Here is a 14369-nt window from a genome sequence, read left to right as displayed (position 1 = left end):
GCTTGGCAGGTGTTATAATTCCACCTAAGAGTTCTGAAATTAAGGACCAGATGAAGTGACTTATGTATAAACTTTGAATCATTTGGGAAAATCAAAGGCCTACTAATATCTTTTAATCATTAATTTTATGATCTTTGGTTTTATATAATTATTGTTTAGAATAGTCCTGAGTATACTAAGTTTATAAAAATCAATTACTGTTCTGTTGTGAATCAGCATACAGCAAGCTTGCTCTCTAGCTGGGACCATTCAGTCTTGGTGTAGTACTCAGTAAGCCACACTTTTTATTTGTAATTGTTTTTCTTATCTTCTTCTGAATGCTGCCATGGGATGACATTTAATAAAATGTAACTGATCTACAGTTCATTTGTATACTTAAATTCATAAGACTTTTATAAAGTGAAGTTCAAAAAATTCAGTATGGCTACAAGTGAGTAATTCAGCATAGTGTCAGTTGAAGATTTAAAAAGTTCATGCTTTAAAGACTAAATTCTGTTATTCTAATGAAATTTCACTGTTGATCTGCTCCTGAGTAGCCTGCAATATAAACTATTCCTAACTATTCTTAACCTATTTTAGTTAATGTCCCTTGCTTTGCTTCTGCTTACTTTTGTTTCTGCTGTTGTTTTCCACATACAACACTAATTCTTGAATGTGGTTGCTCATTTTGAAAGCAGCTGCACTTAAAATCGCTATGTAGATGATCAGTGTTTAAATTTTTAAAATGCTCCTACTTCTTAGAACTTGAAAGATGATTATGCTTAACATGTAGCCTGTTGTGACCATAAATATCATAGGTTTGTACCCCATTTTCAATCTTATTTGGGTGTTCACTGTTAAAAACAATCGAGCACAGTATTCCTGCTTTGGTTGCTAAGATCATATGATTGTTTTAATTTTAGTAAAAGAGCATGAGTAAATGTCTGGCTGTATCTGAGTATAAATACTCTATTTGTTGTATTTAACTGTCAGTAAGAACATGACATAAAACCTATTTCAAAGACCAGTCATGACAGAAGTTAACAAAGCCAGAGGTTGGAGGGAGGGAGATTAATATGCGAGTGTCTATAAACTGACACAGTTTAATTACAGGTTTTAATTTTTAGTATAATTATACGGTGCTTTTCACTTTCATAGTTCGAATGTGAACTAATTTATCCTCATGACACCCTTCTAAAGCATGTAAGTAATATTTATCCCCAGTTTACAAGTGGGGAAAGGGATTTGCTCTTGGTACCAAGCCGTGTTGCAGAGAAGGTGTTCAGGACCGCCTGGCTCCAGGCTGCCCTTTGATGGAGGCCTCGTGGTGCCCACCCAGGGCCATGCTGCACCTGGGGTGAAGCCACGGGCCTTGAACCGAACCGTCGGAGCCTGAGCCTTCCTGCTGGTTGCTCTTAGGACTTCATTTCTCAGCTCCTAGGGCAGTGCCCTCCTGCAGTCCTGCTGCTGGTTTAAATAGCTTCTCCTCTACTAGTCTGGTCCCATGCCTTCTGAAGGAAAGTTGCAGTTAAAAAATCCTGTCCACTCAGGAGCGATGCATGCGTGAGCAGGAGAAGAAGGCGGCTTGGTCAATGAGCGTTCACGTTCTTGTAAGCGAATGCAACGGCCCTGAGAAGTGCCTGTTGGAGAGGCCTGGAGATGGTGGTGTGCACCTCAAAACAAGAGCAACACGGGCAGGGGAGCTGAGGCTTCCCCGCCGGCACCAGCAGGACACGCGGCTGCTGCCCGGGCCGGGACAGGGCCTGGGCCTCGCGCCCAGCCAGACGCGCCGTCTCCACGCCTGCTTAGTCCGTGGCTACTGCTGGGTGCTGCTCCAGTGGTGTTGAAGGATCAGTGAATTACAGCCCTGGCCAGTGCCAGTTAAACGTACACTCCAATTTCATTATACGCCCTGACAAAAAAATCTCGATCGTACTGAGTGTAGCCTGTCTTGTAAGGAAAATAGCTTTGAATCCGAAGCATCCGTAGAGCTGTACTGAATACCGTCTTAATGCTCAGACCCGTGGCTTGGCATCTTCAGCTATTGCAATCTTTTAGCCCACTGGCATGAAAATAATGTTAGTGTAAGTATAGTGGTGCTGAGCCCCTGGGGAAAATATATTTGGGATGCTGCTGGCAGAAGGGGCCTTGGCAGGGGCACTGCCCCTGTTCCTATGAAGGAACCCTGTTGTTAAAGAATCTGCGGTAGCTGAGCTGAAACTTAACCTTCCAGCACAAGCTGACCGACCGGCTTTTGATAAAATGTAAACAGTTATGGAAGGAATTTTTTTTTTCCCTAAATAGAGAAGCTTAGCTGAGGAATCTTGAGCTATTTTTAATATAATTTAAAAGTAGCCATACCAAGCTTATTTAAAGATAAAATCCCAGTGAAGTGAGGGATAAATATATTTTGTATATCTGTGCTCTCATATAATTCATTTTTACGAGTCTTTTTCTCCATGTTTTAGAACGGTGAAATATTTAAGCTATGTGCAAGGTGATACTGTAAACCTGGGTCTGTGCAACAGCTGCACTGCTCATTCTCATGTGGCTTGATTTCCCTTTTTATCTTGTTCTTTGCAACTGAGGACTTATTAGCAAGTGTTTTATGTAGCTGGCTGAATTGAAACCTCCTTAAAACTAACACAATAAAGATGGAAGAACTCAAGAGGAAGTTTTTAATGCCTTGTTTTTTTGTATTATCTTGGGCTTGATTCCTGTCTTTGGAGACACTCCTGTGGTTCCCGTGGTGGCAGGAGAGTTCTTTCACATCTTGAAAGACACCATTTCTTATTAATCTGAGTGTATGTGTGTAAGGACAGCAGGGCTGTATTCCCAGTTGTAGGTTCTGAAGTTGGAGGCAGTTTAGGAAGTTACTGAGCTGGAAGGTTTTTTTTGACACTCTCAGCAACTAGTAGACAAGGCATCCATCTGACCTTTAAAATCTTCTGGTTGTGTTTTCATCGAATAAAGATTCCACCATTTGTGGCAACTGCTGAAAAGCTTCACCTACATGGCATGGCTACAAATGTGAAATGAAGGCATAAATCAATAGGATCAATGTTTAATTGCTGTACATTTGAAGATCTGTAGATGTCTACTTTTCAAGTTCTCGGGACTTCTTTGAAACCAAGCTTTTACAATTCTGACCATGTAATTTTCATTTCCTCCAGTATTATTCTTTTAGTATTGGCTACAGGGGTAACATGGGCTGGGATTTAAAGGTGATAGACTGTGTAATGTAATTCAATTTCTAACATCTTCTTGAAAACTAACAGAGATGGAGATTCCACAGTAGTGACAAGCCCAAAAGCAAAATGTCGAGTTAAGTTGAATCTTGGGTGTGCTTAAAATACTTTACGTCTGGTATGGTGATACATTACCTTGAGTTGTTTCTCTGACAGTCTAGATGAGTGCTTTTCAGCCATTTCAGTTTGAATCCTTTTTTAAAAAAATACCCAGCAAAGCAGTAGACTTCTTCAGAAATATACTAGATGGTGGAAGAACTTGGTTTAGTTAATTCTGTCAGCCTTCAGATGAGGCCACCAGATGAGTGGAAAATCTCCTATCTCAACTGTAAAATTTGATTTAGAGCAACCTGTGCTTCCTTCTGTAAATCGAGTCACTTCAGTTTGCACTAGGCTAATTCAGGCAGAGTTACTCTGAACTGATTCTGTACTGATGACATTACCTATGTAAAATTGCTCCTCTAGAAGCGTCAGTCTTACTCAGCTCTAACTCTTGCTTATGATGGAAATGCCTCTAGTACTTTAAGACTTTGGATTTGTTTGGGGATTTTTTTACTCTTTGTTTAGCTTTTCAGAGCCATCACAGTTCAGAGGCACCGAGGTGATGATTTTCCTCATGTTCATCAGTAGCAGCGCTCACTAGCAGTCACTTAAACCTGAGCAAGATTGCAGAAGGTACAGGAATTATACAGGTGTTTTGGGGAGAGTGGTTTTAACATCACAGTTGTAGAAGTACTATGCAAAGTATAATTTTCTTTGTAAAAGCATTCAAGTATGCCTGCTGAGATGGGAGGAAAAAGCTCATCTTTGTTTTAATGTTATAATATAAAATATTATTTACCTAAACAGCATTTTGTAGGCTGTCATTTCTTTTCCACTAAGTGCTTAAGACTACTGAGAAGAAATTTAAGTCTGTTTTAAAAAGAATGCTTAGATTAAAGCCAAGACATTCAAAACAGGACAAAACACAAATCCGTAAACCTCTTCAATACTTCTCTCCCTTGGACCCATGAACCTTTCATCTTCATGTAGAACATAATTTCTTTTCTTGCTGTTTACAGGTGCTCCTGACCCAACAGCAGGTGCTAGCATAGATGATGAAAACTGCTGGCATTTGGATGAGGAACAGGTCCAAGAACAAGTTAAAATCTTCCTCTCCCAGGGTGGATACCATGGATCGGGGAAGCAGCTCAATTTGCTTTTTGCAAAGGTGTGTTGAATATTTTAAACCTTCCCCTTTTTCTCTCCCCCCATTTCTCCAGCCAGTTTGTACTTGTTAGCGTCTCACTCCAAGTTCTGTTGTTCTAAAACAATACAAAGCCTTGGGAATGTGGTAGCAAGTTAATAATGGACTGTTGTACAGAAGCAGACCACAATCTCCTGTGTCTTTGAGATTGGATTAGGTTATGAAGTAACATTTCAGGCATCTGCACCTTCGGTGTTCTTTTCCTTCCCACCCCCAGAATGCTGGAGAAACCTGTAGAAATGATAGTCTTGTAGTAGCTTGCATAATACACCTGTGGATTACTTGTGGAAGTGTTTGAAAAATTGCAATGGAATCCTAAAATCAAAGTCATAGTTAAAATTGGGAAGGTAGACTATTTTTTTTTACTTAAAATATGTTGCTTCAAGTATATTAATGGTATTTCTTATTCAACAGAGTTGGAAAGTTTAATGCTGAAAAGTATTGTCTGTCCTGTGGTGTATTTTTTTCAAGTTTGTATTAAAAGCCTCATTTCCTAGGTGCGAGAGATGCTAAAGATGAGAGATTCAAATGGAGCTCGCATGTTGACGTTGATAACAGAACAGTTCATGGCTGACCCTCGTCTGGCACTTTGGAGACAGCAAGGAACTGCAATGACTGACAAGTATAGGCAGCTCTGGGACGAACTGGGTAAATGCACAGACTTCAAAATCATCTAGGTGTTCATGTGTGTAATGAAGAAACAATTACATGTTTGGGGGTGGAGGGAAACTTTATTGTGGTACTAGGTAAAACAGGTTATAGTTTTCTGCAGCTTTGCTCCCTCAGTTAAGGTTGGGTGAAATTGAATTTCTGATCTACTGCGTGAGACAATGCAGTTGAAGGATAGGAAGCATGGTATGAAACAAGTACAGTTGCAACAGGTTGTAGGTAACCTGAGGATCTAAATAAAGCAAAAAGTGGAAGTGTACACAGCTGAGGGTAGGTATATAAACCAGTAGTGCGGAAATGGGAAGTTTAAGAAAGAAATCATTTCACAAGCAGAGAGAAATAGAAGGCCAAAAAAAAAAAAAGGGAGATTCATTAAGAGTATTAGAAGACTGCAACAAAGGAAAACAGAAGTCCATTACATAGCAGGAAAGGAGATCAAATAACAGAGGGCTGAAACAATTAACACTTCTCTACAGGAAGGGTCAGTTGTGACCAGATACATGAGTTGGACAACAAAGAGAGGAATGTGAGCTGAAATGGGCAAGGAATGCTTAAACTGGTCTGAGGGCACTTGCTCTAAAGTGTTCCAGAAACTCGCTGACACAACTTTGAACTATTTGTAGCTGCTTCAGAAGTTCTCAAAATGTATACGACTTTGTAGTAGGGTGAGGAAATTCAAAATAACTTGAAGGTAAATGTCACCAAGATTTTAAAGGAGTGAAAAATATTAAGTAGCCACCAACATTGCTTTCATAGAGTGTAAGGTACTGGAATGAACTACTAACCAGTTAGTGTTGTAAGCATGTAGAAGATAAGTGATAAAAGACAACATGAATTATTTGAAATACAGTGGTAAATCTGTTTCTCTAAAAGAGTGTGTGAGCGAAAGGATTAATGTGGTGTACTTTAGATACATAAGGTTTTGGGTGCTGTCTTGGAGGCTTTCTGAAAGCAAGTTGAAGATACACAGCCTAGATGAAATTGCCTTGTGGTTCATGGAACTCATAGTAGTTACCTGTGCTTTCACACAATCTGCAAAGACTCTTTAAGTCTAGACTTACAGGAGCCTGTCTTGAGATGTGTTCTGGCCAATATGGCTATTCCTGACTTACGTGGCATGGAAGATGCATATATATAACTTAGAGATGACGCCCCATGGGATTATGTGTAAACACTGTGGAGAACAGAGCCAAAACTCTGAATGGCCTTGGTAGGTTTTAAAGGTGCAAAATAAAGCTGAATGAAAATAAAGCCAGAATAATTTCTTCATTTAGAAAAGTCAAAAGCAAAATTTGAGTTTTCCCACTTGCAAAAGTTAAAGATGACCATGATCGATTGCACATTGTCTGGGGAGGTTAAGATTAGATATAATGTTAGCATAAATTATGTTCATTCTAAATGAAGCATTAGGTTAATAAAGCACTGGCTGTCTAGTTGACATTATGTATTTAAGTGGTAGAAAGCCTTAATATCAGAGCAGGCAAAGCTCTGTTACAGAGAGTGTAGATATAACCACTTTGCCTTAAGTGTAACAACCCTTTTAGTATGTCATTTTTATGATGCTTTGGCTTGGGGAGTAGCACCTTTTGCCAGGCAGGACATGTGCTTAGCTGGACATGCACGCAGGAAAATGCTGTATCCCACCATACTGAAAACTGGAGGGTGTCGTGCTACATTGCTTATGTGGGTTGAGCTGGTAGGTGACGGGAGAGGCACAAGTGTGTTCTCCATCTGTTACCTGTAACAGTCTTAACCACATGCTGCCAATAAACCTAAAAGTTTTCCTTAAATTTTCTTAGCAGCTCCTCTTCTTGTTTCATCAGTTACACACTAACATCATCTTCTTGACAGCACCTTGTCTGAAGGTGGAGGAAATGGAATCTGCCTGCAGCATCAAATAAGCAATATCTTAGATTAATTGAATTGATTGATTTACCTCTGTTTAATCAGAATTATACTTGCCACTCCTAGAAAGCCACAATGCAACCTCCAGCTTCACCACTACTACGCTTGTAATCTGAGGCAGACCCTGCTGTTACAGTCCTGCACTGCTCTGCTTCCCCTAACAGTATCAAAGTATTTTGATCGTGTAACAGTTTCAAGTGCAAATGCATTTCAACCAGGTCAGGCATGTAGTAGGCTAAAAGCAGAACATAGTTTAGTTCTTCCACCTCTATCCTGTGTTCGTGTTGCTAAACTGTCCAGTTTGTTCCCACGCTGGTAGGATTCCTCCCACTGGTGCACTGCAAGTTCCATGAGAATTGCTCTTAACTGGGTGATTCTCTCCAGCTTGCCTCCTAGCCTATGTGAAAAGTACAAGCTGCTGCTGCGTTTTGGCTAGGGTCTCACCCCAAGTTTCATTCAAGTTGAACACATCTCTTTTTCTGGGTGAAACATACATATCTAAAGACATCTGAAAGTTTAAAAGTCAAAGGAGGTTTTAAGACAGATCATATTTACAATAGCAACCTACAGAAGAATGAGCAGGATGTCCCTGGAGACCCACAATCTGTGGTGTTAGTGGCAGGGAGAACTTGGACGTGGGTTTTGAGAGGTGATGGTATCATTATGCTCTGAAGTAACATTGGTTTCCTTTCTTGTTGTCATCCTCTAGGCTGTCAGGGAACTGAAATATCAATAAAGGAAGTGGGACAGACCGTTCTCATACTTTACTTTTTTTTGGGTATCTGCTCAGAGTAATCTGGGAGTAGCATATATGTATTTTGTTTTGGTTTTTTAATTGCTTTATTTATGATCTCATTTATTTCCCAGGTGAGTAGCAATTTGATGTTGTAGTTATGGAAGATTTTAGGACATGTAAAGTATGTAAATATAGGCTCTGCTTAATAAAGGCTTGCTTGCTTGCCCTGGTATGCTGTCTGCCAACCACTAGGCATATGGCCACTTTGTCAGCTCCATCTTGGCATAGGTTTTTAAACATACCTAAATAACTTCAGCTTTGCTCCTTGACTGGGTCACATGAGCCTTTCATTAGAATTTAACTGATGCTTCCTGCCTGGCACTGAGCATTGGCAAGGGTACTGGAAGGACACACTAGTCTCTGATCAGAGTTTCTACTGAAGTGAATGGTAAATTGTGTTGACTTCAGTAGAAGTCAGATTGGGTTTGAGCGTTCAAAGGTGCTGATTTAAATAAATAAATTAATTAAAAATAAATACTTCATGTCTAAGTGAGAGCCTAGCAATTTTCTAATACAAAGTCCTAATTCAGTAAGCAATTTACAGTTCAAAGGCCTCAAGTTGAATACCTAGTTGTGTGTAAGGCTTTTTTTGTTGTTTTTTAAAGTCTTTAGAACAAGAGGAAGAATATAATAGTTATGCTCAGCTGATTCCCCTATTGTACGTCAAAGAATGGGTTGAACTAAATACTACTTAAGGAACTCCAAAAGCGCAGTATTGGAAAGATCAAGATTACAGGCTGAAGCTCATATGCTTTTCAGCCTGGCTCATATGCTTTTCATGCTAGAAGAATGTAGATGTGACTTCAGTGATGCACTGGTTAACACTTATAACTTGCCACAGTAATACGTGAACGCGCTTTCCAGAGTTTAGAGCTGAGTTGGAATTCTTCGTGTTGTTGCTGTTTAAATGGTGTCTCAGTAGGTAAATTCCACATGCTGATCTTTAGGTGTTTAACTCTCAGCAACTGTGGTTGAAGACTTCAGTCTATTGGAATGATTAATTGTCTGAAGCCCCTTGGTTTGCCATTTTAATTAAATTGCATTGATAAAATGGAGCAATATGGAAATGCACAGTAAATATCTGCTGATGCCTGTTGAACTGAGATCTCTGATCTCAAGGAAAGGTCAGTTAACCTTCTTTGTACTCTAGAGGGGAAAAAAAATGGTCCATGCAATCATACTACAGAAGTAATTCTTTAATATTCATCCATCAAAATTAAGTTGAAGTTGCTTGTGGTCTACAAAAGTGAAAAGATTTCTTTAATAAAAGAGGAAAAATTGACTTTGTGCCCCAGCACAGGGATTGTGAGGGCTGCAAGGCTCTGCTTTGGAATTAAATGTTGAGCACTGCCAGATGCCAGGCATCGAGAAGAGGCTGAGTTTTGTCGGCAAATGGAACTGCAAGTTAATTGGTGTTTTCTGCAGGCTTCTGGCTGTGAAATGAAATTGGAAGCCCTTTAGCCACATGGATAATACAGGACCTGAATACAAATGTCACATGTCACCATCAGGGCCCACTGTGAAACAATAGTGTTCCCACTCGAATGCTGCGCCATTACAGATCATTTAAATATGGGGATTACATTTAAACTAAAAGCCCCATTTGCCTTTTACTGCAATTTAAATGTCCTCTTAGCAAAAGCTAAGTGACAAATTAAATGAAAAAAGTGCCCACATTTTTAAAGCTGTAATGCAAAACAACCTTTTATTGCTTCTCATGTGCCACGAATGAATCATTATACTTGTCAACCCTAAACCAAGCCATAATTGGAGCAGCTACTGTTATCAAAGCGGGGCTGCGCTTGTGACAGCTTAATAAAGCTGAAACTGTTAAATTAAATCCCAGATGCTTAATCTGATGAAAGCAGTCAAGTAGAAGAATCTAAGACAAGTATCTACTGCTTGGTGGAGTGATGGAGCCCAACAGCTTGTCAACACGTAGATTACAGGATCAGATATATTTTTTTTGTGAACTACCATTTTCAGTATCTGTATATCCTCTTGCTTGCCTTTGCTGTGAAGAAACTGCACGTAATTTGCATGTTTCAAAACAAACATTTCTAGCAGATTTATTCCATTTTGATATTTAGGAACAGTTTCAGGGGGAGGAGAGCTGTTTTTTTGAGCCAAGGATTATGTTTTTATGGAGCAAAAATATGATGTCTGTGTCATGGGGAATCTCCAGAGAGCTTGTGCAAGTCAGGGCTATGGATAATTGGCAAATGTGTTCTGGGTTTTCACCCTTCTTAACCTGATCTCTGTTGGTTCTTACATTTCACAAAATTAAGGAGAACTTAAAAGGCATTCTCTACATCCAGCTGGGTCTCTGTACTTTAATGCATAGGCTTTTACTGTCTACCACATGTTGGTATATAAAGTTTTTGAGTGTCAGAATCTCTTAAAATATTGCCATGAGCTTCGTCTGTGGCATAAAGCTTTCCTTGGTGACTTCTAACAATACTTCCTCTTACGCACACCAAGTGAGTTGTTCTCATAAAGGTATTTCCTGAGCAGAATAACATGTCTTTGCCTTAGTAGTTCTAGTACTCTTAGTCTTAGCAGTTTCTCACTGGCATTTAGACCTAACTTGAGCTGCTTTTTAAGTGTTATAACATCCAGGTGGTCTACTTTGAGTTCATGTTTGCTGATACTTTGGCCATTTTCTGGATTAGTGATGTACTTTCATGTTAAAATTTAAAACTAAAATATTATTTTACTGGGTAATGTCATGTAGAGAAATAATGGAACATACTTCCTGAAGAATCACGCCTAAAATTTTATTAGTAACACTTTGCTCCTCATCTAAGACTTAAGTCTAAATGCTGAATTTAGGCAAGGAATCATTATAGATTAATTAAGAGAGATTTAATTACCATTTTGCCATGAGCAAACTAATGATTGACTGTTAAATAAAGCTTTTCTGATTTGAAAATAGCTCCAATTTTCTCTATTACAAGTTTATATTCATCTCTGGAAAATACCAAGTTATAGATTTTTAACCTTAACTAAATGAAGCTGTATTCTCCATCTATATTTCTATCTCAGGCATTCCTTCCCTTTGCAATTAGAGAGACAAACTTGTACAAATGGGACATGCCAGCTGTTCTAAACAGTTTATCTCGGCTTAGTATTTAAGGGAGGGAGAAAAAAGACAAAAGCAGCCAGGGTTGTTGCCAGTATGCCCCTGGAGAAATTCCTTCTTGATGCCAGATTTGGTGACTGCTTCAGGGCTGCCATGAGAAAGAATCACTAAAGTTAAGCATTCATTACAGTTTTTGTGCTCTAACACTGTTTTTCTAGGGCTGCATACTTTGTCCAATGCCTGTGTAGGATCAGTATATGTCAGAAATATGGACTTTTCCCCATGTTTAGTGGTATTTCTGAAATGGTATGGCAAGGCTGTAATTTTCAGATTTGAGTACTAGGCATATATTTACATGATTCCTGCACCTTCATAAAATAACCTTAAAATTTCTTAGCTTAGGTAAACCAATTGCACATATCATATATTTGGCCTTGAAGTGAAAGCTGTAGGAATATTTGAGTTTCAAAGGACATGGGATGCACCATGCTGTACTCAGTTGTGAGAATTCTAGATGGAGTGATGCCTTAGATACTTGCCTACAACTATATCATATCCAATGGGCTGTCATTGCTTAATTGATAATCCCTTTCTTACTGTTGGGTTGTTTTGTTTTAGTGGCCATTGTGTGGTTACCATACAGTTACAAAATGTATGCCTTCAGTTCATGCACTTGAGGTTGCATCTGCAAGAATAAGCTGTTAATATATGTCAGTGTATTGGAATGATTTATACTATTGGAGGCAGTAAATTAACAGTACTTCTGAGTTAGCATCACAAGACAGTTTTGCTGCTCTAAGGCCTGAGTTATGAGTGACAACTTAAAACAATTGCTGTCATGGCCCTAGAGTGTCTCAATTGTTGCTGTCACCTTCATTTCCGTGGTGAATGAAGCCAGGCTGCCATTCTGCAGAGATGGGTTCTGTCCATCTTTTCTGAGGGCAATTTCTTTCCTCCTTAATTACCAACAGTAGAAGTTTATTGGCATCTGTCATAATGGTATTAGAAATGCTGGTATTTTAGGCTGTAGTATGACAATAGATGGGAGCTATTTTCAAGGAGGGTATTTTTTTCATGTGGTAAAACTGCATTTATCAGATTTAAGGAATAATGGGAAAAGTAATTCCAGTGTGTAAGCATAGCTTGAAGGGTTTATTTTTAATGCTGTGCAGAACGTTTGGGTTTCCATTTAGTTGAGTTGGATGGAAAGTACTTTTACAGTAGGAGCCAAATTTTTTTTAAGTACCCACATTAAAGCTGTTTTTTAAGTTTCTATTCCTAAGTTACTGAACTGATTTACTCACAAATGTTCTTAGATAACAATAAAAAAAAATATGTTCTGTCTTGTAGCTGGTACAAACTCATTACTGCCCTAACTGTGGAACTGTGACTTCCGTGATTAAGGTTAGAGTTTTACTATGAACCTAGACAGGTATTTAGCATTATTTTTTTCCTTCCTCTCATTCTTTTATTTTTCATACCTCTATAATGTTAATCTGTCATTTAATTTTCTGCTACCACTTCTAGTAAATACCAGAGCTAGAGAGAATTGATAGGCTTATGGAGTGGAGTTACTGAATCACTAATTTCTCTGAGCTTTACTGCAGTCCAGCAATCTGACCATGTGATGTTGTCCAGTTTTCTCTTGAATGGATACAGGGAATATAACTGAAAAATTGGAATAGCCACTAAAAGTGAAAAATGCAAGAATCATAGTTGTCTTAGGCCTGTCAAAGCAAGACAAAAAATGATCTTCCTCATGATTAGGGACCTATGTAGATTAAAAACTTGATAGTGAAGATGCTCATCAAACAAAAGGAAGTTGAAAATACTAAGTAAAGCTGGATAAATTAAACTAAAAATAATGTTAGAATTTTGAATCACAGTAACCAGGCATTGGAATAAATAACCAAGAGCTGTGCTAGATTTTAGAACTGGAAAATTAAACAAAAAAGATGATTGTAATACTGTTTTTTGTGAAAACTCAGCCATCAGTTTTGGAATTGAAGCTGAAAACAACCCAGGAAATCATAGGGTATTAAGGAATTCAGACTAGACAATCAGAATGTGTTCTATCCATTTAGAACCACAGAATCACAGAATGCTTTGTGTTCAAAGGGACCTTAAAGACCATCTAGTTCCACCCACCCTGCCATCGGCAAGTACACCTGCCATTAGATGAGGCTGCCCAAATCCCCCATCCAACCTGGCCTTGAACACCTCCAGGGATGGGGCAACCAGAGCTTCTCTGGGAAGCCTGTGCTACTGCCTCACTACCCCCTGAGTAAAGAATTTATTTCTGATATCTAATCTAAATCTACCCTCTTTTAGTTTAAAGCCATTCCCCCTTGTCCTATCACTCCACTCCCTGACCATGAGTCCCTCCCCAGCTTTCCTGTAGGCCCCCTTTAGCTTCTGGAAGGCCTCTGTAAGGTGTCCCTGGAGCCTTCTCTTCTCCAGGCTGAACAACCCCAACTCCCTCAGCCTGTCTCCATAGCAGAAGTTCTTCAGCCCTCTGATCATCCTCATGGCCCTCCTCTGGACTTGTTCTAATCCTTTCGTCTCCTTCTTGTGATGGGGGCCCCAGAACTTCAACTCAGGACCCTTGGTGGTGTCTCACGAGAGCAGAGCAGAGGGGCAGAATCACCTCCCTTGCCCTGCTGGTCATGCTTCTTTTGATGCAGCCTAGGATACAGTTGGCTTTCTGGGCTGCAAGTACGCATTGCCAGCTCATGTTGAGCTTCTTGTCAACCAACACACCCAGGTCCTTCTACTCAGGGCTGCTCTCAATCCCTTCTCCGCCCAGCCTGTGTTGGTGTTTGGGATAGCCCAAGCCCAGGTGCAGGGCCTTGCACTTGGCCTTGTTGATCCTCATGAGGTACGCACAGGCCCACCTTTCAGGCCTGTCCAGGTCCCTCAGGATGGCATCCCTGCCCTCCAGCGTGTCGACCACACCACGCAGCTTGGTGTCGTGGGCAAACTTGGTGAGGGTGCACTCAATCCCACTGTCCATGTTGCTGACAAAGATGTTAAGCAGTGCTGGTCCCAATACTGACCCCTGAGAAACACCACTCATCACTGATCTCCACCTGGACACGGAGCCGTTGACCGCAACTCTTTGATGTGACCATCCAGCCAATTCCTTACCGCACAAGCGGTCCATCCACCAAATCCATGTCTCTGCCACATAGAGACAAGGATATCATGTGGGACAGTGTAAAATGCTTTGCACAAGTCCAGGTGGACGACATCAGTTGCTCTTCCCTTGTCTACTAACACTGTAACCCCATCTAGAAGGTCGGGGTGTTGGGCTGGTTAGCTTCTATTTATTTGTAGAAGGCTGTTTAGATTCTATGAGCATTGTAGCGGTAATCATATTTATTCTTTTCTGACCTTTCCCACTATGCAATGGAGTATTTGCACTTGCTCCGCTTTTTTGAAGAA

At 39.9% G+C, this 14369-nt stretch overlaps 1 protein-coding gene across 1 annotated transcript in view; it reads left to right on the top strand.

Annotated features, from left to right (window-relative positions):
* Positions 1 to 14369, top strand: part of ZSWIM6 (zinc finger SWIM-type containing 6) — a 114956-nt gene that overhangs the window by 67753 nt on the left and 32834 nt on the right. Inside the window, 2 exon segments of the mRNA XM_083816156.1 lie at positions 4289 to 4437; positions 4971 to 5121. Of these exon segments, the coding sequence (XP_083672282.1) occupies positions 4289 to 4437; positions 4971 to 5121 (300 nt within the window).

This window comes from Anser anser, assembly GCF_964211835.1.
Source record: "Anser anser genome assembly, chromosome: Z".
NCBI classification, from domain to species: Eukaryota; Metazoa; Chordata; class Aves; order Anseriformes; family Anatidae; genus Anser; species Anser anser.
Note: the sequence above shows the minus strand (reverse complement) of the source record. Positions and strands in the feature narration are given on the sequence as shown.